The 15189-nt window shown below is 45.3% G+C and overlaps 1 protein-coding gene across 2 annotated transcripts in view; it reads left to right on the forward strand.

Moving 5' to 3' along the window:
* PEX7 (peroxisomal biogenesis factor 7) overlaps positions 1 to 15189 on the forward strand; it is a 345856-nt gene that overhangs the window by 66133 nt on the left and 264534 nt on the right. For both annotated transcript variants that reach the window (XR_011031176.1, XM_068279492.1), the window contains exon 5: positions 3204 to 3312. Coding sequence is in view for 1 of the 2 variants with exons in the window: in XM_068279492.1 (XP_068135593.1) it covers positions 3204 to 3312 (109 nt within the window). In the remaining variant the exon portion in view is untranslated. The remainder of the gene's footprint in view (positions 1 to 3203; positions 3313 to 15189) is intronic.

Raw genomic sequence — 15189 nt, forward strand, 5'->3', positions numbered from 1 at the left:
AAATTGCTCTGGTGGTCAGGGGGTAAAACCCCTCAGTTGTGAAGTGGTTAAATTATGTCCCTATCACAATGTATAGCGCCGATATTTTATTTGCAAATAAAGGTGCATTTTTTCAATTTGTGTCCATCACTATTTACAAGCACATAATTTAAAAAATTATATTAATATACTCCTTTGACATGCTTATTTAAAAAGTTCAGACCCTTAGGTAACTATTTGTTTTTTTTTATTGTACTTTTTTTTTTATTTTCTTTATTTTTTATTAAAAAATGTATTTGGTTAATTTGTGGTGTGGGAGGTAAATAGCTAATTTTAAATGTAAAATAATGCATTTGTTAAATAAAAAATAGATGTGGGTGTAGTTTTACTATTTGGCCACGAGATGGCCACAGCGTAGGATCAGGCTTCCAGGACGCATTAGAAGGACGAGAAACCCCACGGTTTCTCTGCCAGGGGCTTCGATCAATGAATAGGATCTATAATCCCATTCATTGATCGCTGGGCTAACGGCCGGCGGCGGGAGCGCACACGGCCCGCGGAGTTTGTGCAGCCCAACTGGATGAGAATGTTCGTCCAGTTGGGCTTAAGTTGTTAAACATAATGTAAGCCAGTTGCGCTGCCAAATTATTGACAGCGTTCCTCTTCTGAAACGGGGTGGTGATAGACACAGGCAACTGTTATACCGTGAAGCACATTGCATTCACACATTAGATACTATAGAGCCTCGTGGTATGAATCGCGAATATGACCTGTCACCGTTTCTATGATCCCTCTGGCCCCTTACTGTATGCAACCTCTTTTGGCTAGTTATAGTATAGTGGTATGTAATATCTGATCCTGTCCAGATGTACCAGCACTGTCAGCGCTTTTAGTGGTTGTATTAATTTCCCTGGTTCTCACATGCAGCCCCCCTTCAGCAGTTTACATCCCCATAGCAACCTGTATAGTCGGGTATCGTGTTGCTTAACATAGAGACACAACGCCAGTTGATTGGTGAACTTTTGGTCCCTGTGATTTGCTGTTGTAGGCAGTGATGTGCGCGTCCTGCCTTTTGGAGGCGGACAGAGTTATCTGTTTACTCCGCCACGTCAAGACTGTCTCCCTGGTAACGTCCATGTGACATTACAGCTCCACCCTCTCGCTGCACAGTTCCCCATCAGGTCCGTATGCCCGATGGGTGGTACTTTCTGCTCTGACGTCGGGTCGGGGGCTGCACCAACTTGTGTGAGGACTCTGGGTAAATTCACACATACCGCAGGTAGACTTGATCCTATTGGTCCTCACATATGTTATACTGTTCCCCATCAAGTCTGTGTTATATACAACGGTTGGGGATTGGCTAATTTTGTTTCACAACCTGTCATTGGTGAATTTGAAAATATGGTGTGGTGTATAAACTATTGTGCTAATGCATTAAACGAGGCTGTCATAGCTTGACAAAGGAGCATGTCCATCGCTCCGAAACATTGCTTGTACTATATGACAGTCTGCAAATAAACGTGTAAAAGAGCATTGGATGGTGCCGGCTTCACTTTCTTCTTTTCTTAAAGGGAAGGTTCGGGGAGGGCTGTAAATAAATATAAAAATCAAAATCCACTTACCTGGGGCTTCCTCCAGCCCGTGGCAGGCAGGAGGTGCCCTCGTCGCTGCTCCGCAGGCTCCCGGTGGCCTCCGGTGGCCGACCCGACCTGGCCAGGCCGGCTGCCAGGTCGGGCTCTTCTGCGCTCCAAATGCCGGCACTTCTGCGTCCCACGCGGACGCGCTGACGTCATCGGACGTCCGCCGGGCTGTACTGCGCAGGCGCAGAACTACTGCGCCTGCGCAGTACAGCCCGGCGGACGTCCGATGACGTCAGCGCGTTCACGTGGGACGCAGAAGTGCCGGCATGTGGAGCGCAGAAGAGCCCGACCTGGCAGCCGGCCTGGCCAGGTCGGGTCGGCCACCGGGAGCCTGCGGAGCGGCGGCGAGGGCACCTCCTGCCTGCCACGGGCTGGAGGAAGCCCCAGGTAAGTGGATTTTGATTTTTATTTTTTTACAGCCCTCCCCGAACCTTCCCTTTAACAATATAAATAATAAACCACAGGAAACAATTCATTTTATCTGCTTTGTTTTGTAGAAGATATTTGCAGATTCAGTTTTTTTGTTTTGCTTTTGAGCTAACATGATGAACAGGAGAGAGACTGTAAAGACCCATTCAGAAAAGCTTCAGGTGTTCATTAAAATCTGTCAATTTTATTAAAGGGGAACTTCTGCCTAAACAAACATACTGTCATTAAGTTACATTAGTTATGTTAATTAAAATAGATAGGTAATGTATTCTCTTACCCACCCTGTTTTAAAAGAACAGGCAAATGTTTGTGATTTCATGGAAGCAGCCATCTTTTTGGTTGAAAGGAGGTGACAGGGAGTATGAGACACAGTTCCAACTGTCCTTTGTCCTGATCACCCCTCCCAGCTGTGCACTAGGCTTCAAATCTCGAATAAAAAAAAATAAAAATAAAAATTTGCACCGAAACAGCAGAACGAAAACAACATCAGAAATCCCATCATGCTTTGCACAGTATCAGGGGAAAAATGCCCAGGCAGTTTTCTTCTGTGCAGCTAAAAATGAGGCTTGTGTAAGAAAAACAAAGTTCTGATGCTGTGAAACTGTTAAAGAAACACCAAGCCTCTTCAGTGCTGCTGAGTAGATTTTTAGTTTGGAGGTTCACCTTAAAGCGGACCCAAACCAAACATTTTTTAATTAAAAATATTTAGTTGCACCACTCTGACACATACAAAGATAAATAAACACTCCTACAAACCTATGATCATTTCAGTGCATGCTTTTCACCCTTCTCTTTTCATAGCTAGGGTTATACTGGGGGCAGCCATTAGCAATTCCTCCATTGCCGGACACCACCTACTCTACCAGTTTGCCGGAAAAATCCCGGCAATTTGAAAGGAAGGGAGGGGTTCCTCCAATAAATGTAAAATATTTTATATTTGTCATCATGCAGCTGAAAAAAGGATGCTATTTATTATTATAATTTAGAAAATAGATTTTATTTCTGAAATCTTGTATTTTTAATTTGGGTCCACTTTAAGCATCCATAGACAGCACACATATCTGTTTCTGAGTTATACAGGTTCTGTGAAAATGTATTGGTTACTGTCACTGTTCTGTCATAATGGACCAAGCAATGTTTCTCTTACATTTTTAGTGGGATCCCTCAGTGGGGAAGTCACTGTGCACTTTTATCGGCCATGAAAACATTGTTTACAGCACTATCTGGTCCCCACACATACCAGGCTGCTTTGCATCTGCATCAGGTAACCGACATATAAATGAACAAATAACACAGTTTCTAGTTCTGCTTTATTTTAATTTAAAGTTTTTTTTTTTTTTTGTTTATAATACTGACAGGGTTATTATTGGTTTTACTTCTATATTCATGTTAAAGTGCCCTCGAAGTGAAGGCGTCATAGCAAGTCTGAAGCTTAACTAAAAATAAAAAACATATACTCCCCTAATGAGAGGGAAGGCTCTTGGTCCTATAGAGCCTTCCCATTCTCCTCCCAGTGTCCTCGTTGCCTCTCAGGTTCATCCATTGAAATTTCTCACCATGGGAGACTTTGTCAGTCTTCGGAAGCACTCGGGCTCCCAAAGACAGCCGGCTCTGTACGGCACTCGCACGTGCTCATTACAGTGCGATCTGCCTTGGGAAGCCCGAGTGCTACCGAATACTGCTGAAGCCCACCCAACAAGGAAGAGAGCAATGCTAACGGGAGCGTTCAGGGGAACGTGGAGACCAGGAGAACGGGAAGGCTTTGTAAGACCCAGAGCCATCCCTCTCCTTAAGTGAGTATCTGTTTTTTATTTTTTATTTCACTTCAGACTACCTTTAACTAAACTATCCTCCTCGAGTGAATACCAGTATCATAATGTACCACATAATGTTATACTTTATGCCTACCCTATCCACAACTGCATGGGAACTTCTGTGTTGCACTGAAATCCAAATTTTAGGGTGACTCGTATAAAGCCCTAATTAAGGCTTGTGTATTGTTTTGCGTATGGTATGTAAGATATCATAAACTGAAATGCACAAAGTTTGGTTGCTTTGTTTGTAAAACTGTTATTCAGTGTGAATGTTTGATGCTGGTTGGTTAGACTAAATTGCTGTTTTTGAATCAATGAAACTCCTCTTTCCATCCCATCCTCACCTATCTGAATCTTTAACTGTGAACACAGAGCTGACCCTGCCCACCTCTTCTGTGCTGCTGAGAGGCATGAACTCATTGTTGCCAGCTCTGCACTACAATAACTGCAGATCATTACTAATCATTATATACAGTAGTTCCTCCTTGTTTGGAGTACAGGTTGTCCCCGACTTACGATAGAAACAGCATGGATTTTGTGAGAAAGTTAAACATTTTTTTTAAATTGGACTCGTAGTTTTTGAGAAAATCGATTTTAAAAAATTCAAAGAAAAAATGGCTTTTAAACTTATATAAGCAAGTACAAGGGGCAGAGGTGACACAGAGGAGAACACTGGAGGCACGGGGGTTGTGGGGGGGGGGGGGGGGGCACAGAGGAGGTACAGGGGACAGAGATGGCACAGGGTTCTGAACAAATTCAGGTTAAGAACGAACCTACAGTTTGTATCTCGTTCGTTAACCGGGGACTACTTGTATATTAAAACAGAGCTGTTTTCCAAATGACTTGTAAAGCACGCAATTTTGTACTTTGCATGTTAATGCAAAATTAATGGCATATATATTTAAAATGGGAGCCTGAACTTGGGCTATATAGACAGGCCCCAGTTTTTTTGGGAACTTATTTTGTCCACGGTGCTGGTATTTACTTAACAGTAGGCTTGCCATCCCCACCTCTAAATAACAAAGCTATGGCCAAGTGAATGAAGCATTACATGAAAATGTGTAGTAGTGCTTAATTAGTCTGATAACTAGGCATATAAAGACTTCCTTAGCAACATCAGTCACTTGAAGTTCTTGCTTTAGTTAAAATGACCATGTAGTACGAGGATTATGGAGGCACCCATTTTAAATTCCTTTTAAACAATACTAGTTGCCTAGCTCTCCTGCCGATTTATTCAGCTTCTGCTGTGTCTGAATCACACACCTGAAACCAGTATCTGGTTAGTGTGGTAGTGTCTTAAGTCAGAGCATCTATCATACACATTCTGGTTAAGTGATTTGATGTATTGGAGGCAAAAGACCAGCAGGGCAGCCATTGTTGAAGGAAAATAGATATTGTAGCCTTTACATCCCTTATTTGTCAGTATGCTTTTCCCTTGTTTTAGTTCCCTTTAACTAATATATAATTTCAAGTATGGTGAAGAGTGATAATAGTACATTGTGATGTTGTAAGTATTATACATTTTGTCCACTAGGTGGTGGTCTTGTGTTTATGAATGATTTCCATTACATTTATCATATAACTTGCAGGCTGTTTCACATTAGAAATTCATATACAGTAAGTCATTTTGTATACAGTTAAATGATGCCTGAAGTGAGAAAATGGAGGCTGTCATATTTATTTCCTTTTAAACAACACATATTGCCTGGCTGTTCTGTTGATCCTGATCCTAATACTTTTAGCCACAGACCCTGAACAAGCATGCAGATTAGATGTTTGGCTCAAGTTTGACGGCATTTGCTGCATACTTGTTTTAGGTGTGTGATTTAGACACTACTGATGTATGAAATAATCAGCAGGACGCCAGGCAACTGGTATTGTTTAAAAGGAAATAAATATGACAGCCTACATATAACTCTCACCTCAAGTGTTCTTTAACCACTTAACGACCGCCCACTGCACAGGGGCGGCCGAAAAGTGGATCCCGCAAGGACCAGCTCATGCCCAGAGGCGGCGGTCCTTGTAGGGGCATGGGCGGAGTGATCGCGTCATCCGTGATGCGATCCTCCGCCGGGGACTGGCTCCGCCCCCCTCGCGCTGTAATCCGCCGGCGGGTTACTAGCACCCGGATCGCCGCATACAAAGTGTATAATACACTTTGTAATGTATACAAAGTGTATTATACAGGCTGCCTTCTGCCCTGGTGGTCCCAGTGTCCGAGGGACCACCAGGGCAGGCTGCAGCCACCCTAGTCTGCACCCAAGCACACTGATTCCCCCCCCCCTGCCCCCTGATCGCCCACAGCACCCCTCAGCCCCCCCCCCCCTGTCCACCACCCAGACCACTGTTTGCACCCAATCACCCCCCTAATCACCCATCAATCACTCCCTGTCACTTTCTGTCAACGCTATTTTTTTTTAACCCTAAACTGCCCCCTGCTCCCTCCTGATCACCCCCCACCCCTCAGATTCTCCCCAGACACCCCCCCCCCTGTGTACTGTATGCATCTATCCCCCTGATCACCTGTCAATCACCTGTCAATCACCCATCAATCACCGCCTGTCACTGCCACCCATCAATCAGCCCCTAACCTGCCCCTTGCGGGTAATCTTATCACCCACCCACACCAATAGATCGCCCGCAGATCCGACGTCCGACCACCTCCCAAGTGCAGTGTTTTCATCTCTTCTCTACCCTAAACACCCACTAATTACCCATCAATCACCCCCTGTCACTGCTACCTATCAGATTAGACCCCTATCTGCCCCTAGGGCACTCAATCACCCACCCACACCCTCAGAACGCCCTCAGACCCCAGCCCTGATCACCTCGCCAGTGCATTGCTTTCATCTATTCCCCCCTCTAATCACACCTTGAGACACCCATCAATCCCCTCCTGTCACCCCCTAGCACACCTACCCATCAGATCAGGCCCTAATTTGCCCCGTGTGGGCTCCTGATCACTCGGCCAAACCCTCAGATCCCCCTCAGACCCCCTTCCGATCACCTCCCCAGTGCATTGATTGCATCTATTTTCCCCTATAACCACCCCCTGAGACACCCATCAATCACCTCCCTTCACCCCCCTAGCACTCCTATCCATCAGATCAGGCCCAATACAACCTGTCATCTAAAAGGCCACCCTGCTTATGACCGGTTCCACAAAATTCGCCCCCTCATAGACCACCTGTCATCAAAATTTGCAGATGCCTATACCTCTGAACAGTCATTTTGAGACATTTGGTTTCCAGACTACTCACGGTTTTGGGCCTGTAAAATGCCAGGGCGGTATAGGAACCCCACAAGTGACTCCATTTTAGAAAAAAAATACACCCCAAGGTATTTTGTTAGGTGTATGGCGAGTTCATAGAAGATTTTATTTTTTGTCAAAAGTTAGCGGAAATTGATTTTTATTGTTTTTTTTTCACAAAGTGTCATTTTTCACTAACTTGTGACAAAAAATAAAATCTTCTATGAACTCGCCATACACCTAACGGTATACCTTGGGGTGTCTTCTTTCTAAAATGGGGTCACTTGTGGGGTTCCTATAATGCCCTGGCATTTTAGGGGCCCTAAACCATGAGGAGTAGTCTAGAAAAGAAATGCCTCAAAATGACCTGTGAATAGGACGTTGGGCCCCTTAGCGCACCTAGGCTGCAAAAAAAGTATCACACATGTGGTATCGCCGTACTCAGGAGAAGTAGTATAATGTGTTTTGGGGTGTATTTTTACTCATACCCATGCTGGGTGGGAGACATCTCTCTGTAAATGGACAATTGTGTGTAAAAAAAAATCAAACAACTGTCATTTACAGAGATATTTCTCCCACCCAGCATGGGTATGTGTAAAAATACACCCCAAAACACATTATACTACTTCTCCTGAGTACGGCGGTACCACATGTGTGGCATTTTTTTACACCCTAAGTACGCTAAGGGGCCCAAAGTCCAATGAGTACCTTTAGGATTTCACAGGTCGTTTTGCGACATTTGGTTTCAAGACTACTCCTCACGGTTTAGGGCCCCTAAAATGCCAGGGCAGTATAGGAACCCCACAAATGACCCCATTCTAGAAAGAAGACACCCAAAGGTATTCCGTTAGGAGTATGGTGAGTTCATAGAAGATTTTATGTTTTGTCACAAATTAACTGAAAATGACACTTTGTGAAAAAAAACAATTAAAATCAATTTCCGCTAACTTGCGACAGAAAATAAAATCTTCTATGAACTCGCCATACTCCTAACGGAATAACTTGGGGTGTCTTCTTTCTAAAATGGGGTCATTAGTGGGGTTCCTATACTGCCCTGACATTTTAGGGGCCCTAAACCGTGAGGAGTAGTCTTGAAACAAAAATGACCTGTGAAATCCTAAAGGTACTCATTGGACTTTGGGCCCCTTAGCGCAGTTAGGGTGCAAAAAAGTGCCACACGGTATCGCCGTACTCAGAAGTAGTATAATGTGTTTTGGGGTGTATTTTTACACATACCCATGCTGAGTGGGAGAAATATCTCTGTAAATGAACAATTGTGTGTAAAAAAAAAATCAAACAATTGTAATTTACAGAGATATTTCTCCCACCCAGCATGGGTATGTGTAAAAATACACCCCAAAACACATTATACTACTTCTCCTGAGTACGGCAATACCACATGTGTGGCACTTTTTTGCAGCCTAACTGCGCTAAGGGGCCCAAAGTCCAATGAGCACCTTTAGGCTTTACAGGGGTGCTTACAATTTAGCACCCCCCAAAATGTCAGGACAGTAAACACACCCCACAAATGACCCCATTTTGGAAAGTAGACACTTCAAGGTATTCAGAGAGGGGCATGGTGAGTCCGTGGAAAATATCATTTATTTATTTTTGTCGCAAGTTAGAAGAAATGGAAACTTTTTTTTTTTGTCACAAAGTGTCATTTTCTGCTCACTTGTGACAAAAAATAATATCTTCTGTGAACTCACTATGCCTCTCAGTGAATACTTTGGGATGTCTTCTTTCCAAAATGGGGTCATTTGGGGGTATTTATACTATCCTGGAATTCTAGCCCCTCATGAAACATGTCAGGTGGTCAGAAAAGTCAGAGATGCTGGAAAATGGGAAAATTCACTTTTTGCACCATAGTTTGTAAACGCTATAACTTTTACCCAAACCAATAAATATAGGCTGAATGGGTTTTTTTTAATCAAAAACATGTTTGTCCCCATTTTTCGTGCTGCATGTATACAGAAATTTTACTTTATTTGAAAAATGCCAGCACAGAAAGTTAAAAAAATCTTTTTTTTGACAAAATTCATGTCTTTTTTGATGAATATAATAAAAAGTAAAAATCGCAGCAGCAATCAAATAGCACCAAAAGAAAGCTTTATTAGTGACAAGAAAAGGAGCCAAAATTCATTTAGGTGGTAGGTTGTATGAGCGAGCAATAAACCGTGAAAGCTGCAGTGGTCTGAATGGAAAAAAAGTGCCTGGTCCAAAGCCCACGGTCCTCAAGTGGTTTAAGGTGAACCATTTTCTGATATAAAAAAGCTAAGATTTAAGAAAGAAATAAAGATTGATTTACTTCAGTTATGCCAGTAGATGAAAGTTTTACTGTTGGTTTTGTAAGAAGTGAACAAATACAGTGCTTTCATTTTGACTTATACAGAGGACCCCATAAATGTATGCACATACACATCACATGCTATCACTAGATTTATAGAAGAATAGCTGTAAGGCATATTTGAATTATGCATATTAGGTGCTCAAAGTGGTCACCATTAGCATCCAGACCACAGACTAGAGTGTCCACAGGGATTACAAAGGTGTGCCTCCACCATTTCCTTTAATCCTCTCCTGATGATCACATGATGACATCATTAATAGTGCGACTACTCTTTAGAGGAAACTTAAGCTGTGTACTCACCACCAGGGATTAGCGACGGATTAAAAATGGATGAAATCTGAATGGGTTTCATTCGGATTTCATTCTCCTAATTACTGCAGCTGAGCGGGTGGGCAAGGGGGGTTAAAGTTACCCAGCATGTGTCTTCTTTCATCCATCCCACAACGCCTCCCACACTGCGTTCCAAGCCGTGTTACGTGACTACAAACACTTACTCCTTCAACACGGAAGGAGAAAGTGGTTTTAGTCACGTGACCGCGGCTTGGAACGCAGTTTAGGAGGTGCCGTGGGACGGATGAAAAAAGACGAATGCAGGGTAAGTTTAACCCACCCTCTCCCACCCGCTCAGCTGTAGTAATTAGGAGGATGAAATCCGAATCCGGATCTAATTCGTTTTTAATCTGTCGCTCATCCATGCTCACCACTGGACAAGTCCAGCGACGTCCCCTTGATGACGGTAGCTATCGATGCCTCTTCCTGTCGGCGGGTTAAGCGCGAGGTATTTGCGTGGTGTTGTCAGGGATCTTAAAGTGAACCTCCGGACTAAAAATCTACTCAGCAGAACTGAAAAGGCTTGGTGTTTCTTTAACAGTTTCACAGCATCAGAACTTTTTGCTTACCAAAGCATAATTTTTAGCTGCATTTTTAGCTAAGCTCCACCCATGAAAGAAAACTGCCCGGGCTCTTTTTCTCTGATGCTGTGCAAAGCATGATGGGATTTCCTATGCTGTTATTCACGTTGCCTGGCAACTGGGAGGGGTGATCAGCACACAGGACAGTTGGAACTGTGTCTCATGCTCCCTGTCACCTCCTTTCAACCAAAAAGATGGCTGCCCTTATGAAATCAAACATTTGCCTGTTCTTTTAAAACAGGGTGGGTAAGAGATTATATTACCTATCTATTTTAATTAACATAACTAATGTAACTTAACCACTTAAGGACCACGCTAGTTTGTAATGATCGGTGCTGCGTGGGCTCTACAGCTCAGGAATGTGGCAGGGCGATCAGACTCCCCCCCCCCCCTTTTTTCCCCACTAGGGGGATGTCCTGTAGGGGGGGTCTGATCGCCGCCGGCTACTATTGATTTGCGGGGGGGGGCTCCTCAAAGCCCTCCTCCGCAGCGTTTTCCGGGCTCCCCTGCTTTCCCTCCCTCTCCTTTCTCCTCTGAGTGGCGCATGATGGATATCCGTCCTGCGCCTGATAGGATAGGCTTCTGCCTATCAGATGCCGGCGATCCCCGGCCAATCAGAGGCCGGGGATCGCCGATCTACGTCACGGCGCTGCTGCACAGCAGCGCCGTGTGATGTAAACAGCGGGGATTCCTTCCCCGCATGTTTACGTTATGCGTGCGAGCCGCGATCGGCGGCTCGCACACTGTTCACGGAGGCAGTCTCCGTGAACTGGCATGGAAAGGCCGCTCCATGCTATACCACTAACGACCCACCGACGCCTATCGGCGTTAGGCGGTTGTTAAGTGGTTAATGACAGTATGTTTGTTTAGGCTGAAGTTCCTCTTTAAAGATCCGATCTGCCGTGTCGGTCTGTAGTTATCGCGCGACTCTAAGTGACATTCGCAATCGTGCGCCTGCTCCCACCCCACGACGTGTAAAAATCACCGGTTGTCTGAAAAATCGCCAGGTGGGTACATAGCTTTATGCTACACGTTGCTGCCAAAATACAATTCAGGTTTTAAAAAAGGACATGGCTAATGACTGTTGAGATTTGTATCCATTTTTTGGGCCACTCTATATTTAATAGCATCGTTTGCTTTAAAAGAAAATCAACCACTTCCGGGTTTCGGGTGGTTTTGCTGATCTGTGCTGCGGGGGCTCTTCAGCCCGCAGCACAGATCAGATAGCAGCCAGGGCGATCAGACTTTTTTCCCCACTAGGGGGATGTCCTGCTGGGGGGGGTCTGATCGCCGCCGGCTGTTCGCGCTTGTGGGGGGGGGGCTCTTCAAAGCCCCCCTCCGCAGCGCTTTCTGGCATCTTTCCCCTTCCCTCCCTCGCCCTCCCCCTGTGAGCGGCGCAGGACAGATTTCCGTCCTGTGCAGCCTCAGATAGGCTTCAGCCTATCAGATGCCAGCGATCCCCGGCCAATCAGAGGCCGGGGATCGCCGATCTCCTCTACGGCGCTGCTGCGCAGCAGCGCCGTATGTATGTAAACAGCGGGGAAGATCTTCCCCGCGTGTTTACATTTACCCTGCGAGCCGCGATCGGAGGCTCGCAGGGTGTTCACGGAGACACCCTTCGTGAACTGACATGGACATGGAAACCACTTCAGGATTCACGGGCGTACGCAGAATCCTGAAATGGTTAATGGTGTCTCTGAAGGCTAAGGAAAAAGGGCTATGTCTTCTCAGTGAATGGCAACTACACACTATAGTGCAGATTTATAATAACCAGTACACCTAGTGGGTAATTTGCTACCTGGTGGCTACCAGGTCATGACACCTGGGATTTCCCCAACTGGTGATGAAAAGAGTAGGAGGAAGCAAACCCTGCAGTGTAGGGGAGGTTTGAATAGAATTGACAGGACAGGCGGGACAGACTGACAGGACTGACGGGATTGAGTGACAGGACTGATGGGATTGAGTGACAGGACTGGCAGGATGGCCAGGCAGGAATGGTGGGTCAGACTGGTGGCACTGACTGGCAACAGGACTCAGTGTCTAAGTTGCGAGGAACATGCTGCGCCTGCATAGACTAAACAGAATTGCATCCTGGCATAGCCTAGGTTTAAATAACTTCTGCCTTCACGTCATTGCTGTTGCTTCACCCCGTGCCTCAAAGGACTTGACCTGCCGCGCTCACAACCCTCAAGGCAGAATGGTACACAGATGACATCTACACCATCCCAGAAGACCTCTGGAGCTCTGAGGAGCCTGTTGATGGAGGGTGGTTGTGACTGGAGTGCAGTTAACCTCTTGACGACCAGCTAACGCCGATTGGCGTAAACTGGTCGTCTGCGGGTTACCATGGAAACGGCCGCTCGATCGAGCGGCCTTTCCATGTCAGTTCACGGAGGGTGTCTCCGTGAACAGCCGGAGAGCCGCCGATCGCAGCTCTCCGGCAAAATGTAAACAGGCGGGGAAGAAATCCCCGCTGTTTACATCATACGGCGCTGCTGCGCAGCAGCGCCGTCAGGCAGATCGGCGATCCCCGGCCTCTGATTGGCCGGGGATCGCTGGCATATGATAGGCTGAAGCCTATCCTTCAATCCTTCCGTCCTGCGCATTACGGAGAGAGGGAGGGAGGGAGGTAAGGAGCGGGAGGGCAGAAATGGCTGCGGAGGGGGGCTTTGAGAAGCCCCCCCCGCAAAACGCAGATGGCCGGCGGCGATCAGACCCCCCCAGCAGGACATCCCCCTAGTGGGGAAAAAAGGGGGGTAGTCTGATCGCCCTGCTCGACTCCTGATCGGTGCTGCGGGCTGTAGAGCCCACGCAGCACCGATCAGTGTAAAATCCACTGGTCGGCAAGTGGTTAAACATGAGGTGGAGGGGGCAGTGAAATGGTAGTCAAGTCAGTCAAAATAGTTTCTGGCCTATCATTTGTAGCAGCATGTGTATGGCCATCTTAAAGCCCAGCACCAAATCTCCAGGAGTATTGTTTTAACTGACTTCTCTCTTTTCTTTAAAGAACAAGCGACACCCATGCTAACCTAGAAATAAAAAACACATATATAAGTAGATGAATACTAGTTCTACTCACATAACAGATGTATTGTGCTATTCACGTAATGATTCCTGTGAATTTTACAAAGTAAAAGCAGAAAATCCTAAAGACCAGAGTTAAACATCAGGTATGCAAGGTTTCTGTCTGGGTCGGACTGTAGCGGAGCTATCGCTGAAAAGGAATTACAGCCATAAAACACTTTCCTGGCAGTAAATGGATTCTGAGAGCAGGAAAGAGATAAAAAGGTTCAAAAGATCATAGATTTTTTTTTCGCTGGCATACTGCAGTTAATGTTATTGAACAGAGATAATGAAACAAGAAAAACGTATGCTGAGAATACACAATGAGGTTTTATTGGGGCAGATTTACTTTCTGACCGTTTTTCCGATCATTTTTCTGATTGATTTCCATTAACGTCTATGAGGAAATAGATCAGAAAAATTATCAAAATCAAATCGGACCTGTTGGACATTATCTATCAAGCCATCTATGTGCCGGAAAAACACTTAGTGTATTCCCAGCATTAAAGTAGATTTAAATATAAAATTAAACTGTGGAATATCTAAAAATAAGTTTTTTATGCGAAGGAGGATAGATACAAAGGACAGAAGTCCTCATGCCCACTGCTCCCACCTTCACCTCCGTTGCCTTGCAAAAAAGCCCTGCACTTCTCGCCAGGTGTGCAGTGCACATCCTCCATCACGCTCCATATTCAAGATGTGCCCTCTGGGTACGCTTACTACGAGTCGTCATATGTGGTCAAAGATGCATGCCTCCGAGCCAGCACTTAGCCAGCCTGCGAGATCTGGCCGACCTGCTAGAAGTATGGGGCTTTTGCGAGGCAATGGAGGTGAATGGGTGAAGCAGTGGGCATGAGGACTGCTGCCCATACATACCTAATCCCCCCCCACCCCCCATTTTTGCAAATTAAGTCACCTTGGATATCCTTTAAGTGCTGTGACGAATGCTGAATTGTTAAAATAGCAAACTAGTGCTTTTATTTCACAAAAAAGGGAGAGCTGAGCTATGGTCATGTAAATAGTGGGAATTTCTGTTGTAGTGTCGTGTTGCCCTGAAACAGTGTTGTAACCACAGAGGAAATGAATTCTGAAGCTTTGGGAGGTGTACAGTAGTTTTCTAATTGTTGTGGGTTAGGAACATGCTGCTTATGTAATTACTTTCATTACATATGGAGAGGAGATAGAGGGATAATACAGCCCAGCCTCACAGGAAGAGAGAATACTGTACTCTTCACGCTGTCAGACAGAGCTGCAGAAATAGTTTTATTTGGATACTTTAATCCCAGGATAAATAAAGGTGTAAATTCACTCAGTGGAGTGGAAAATAATTACCCCAAACTTAGAGCAAGAAAGGAGTTCTTATAAAGTTAGTTTATCTTGGTAAAAAGAGTAATCTTTCAGTAACCGATATGAAACAGAGATAGCATGCAGTTTCAGATGGAGGTAGACAGAAATCGGTGCTATGGTATGAGTGGCATAGCTAGGGAGCTATATGCCCCGGTGCAAGTTTTACATGCCCCCCCCCCCCCCAGCACTCTATACACAACAATTGATATGGCGTACCAAAACCTGCCAAGGACAACCACAGAGTCAGAGGTGCAAGAAGGGGATGGAGAACAGTTTGCTAGTGATTACTACCATTCAAAGCATCTATAGAAGTGATTACTACCAGCACAGGACTAATAAAGAGCTATTACTGTGATAGAGGGTGGACCCTTTGGGGCCCCTCTGGCCCAAGGGCCCTGATGCGGTC

This window comes from Hyperolius riggenbachi, chromosome 4 (assembly GCF_040937935.1).
Source record: "Hyperolius riggenbachi isolate aHypRig1 chromosome 4, aHypRig1.pri, whole genome shotgun sequence".
NCBI classification, from domain to species: Eukaryota; Metazoa; Chordata; class Amphibia; order Anura; family Hyperoliidae; genus Hyperolius; species Hyperolius riggenbachi.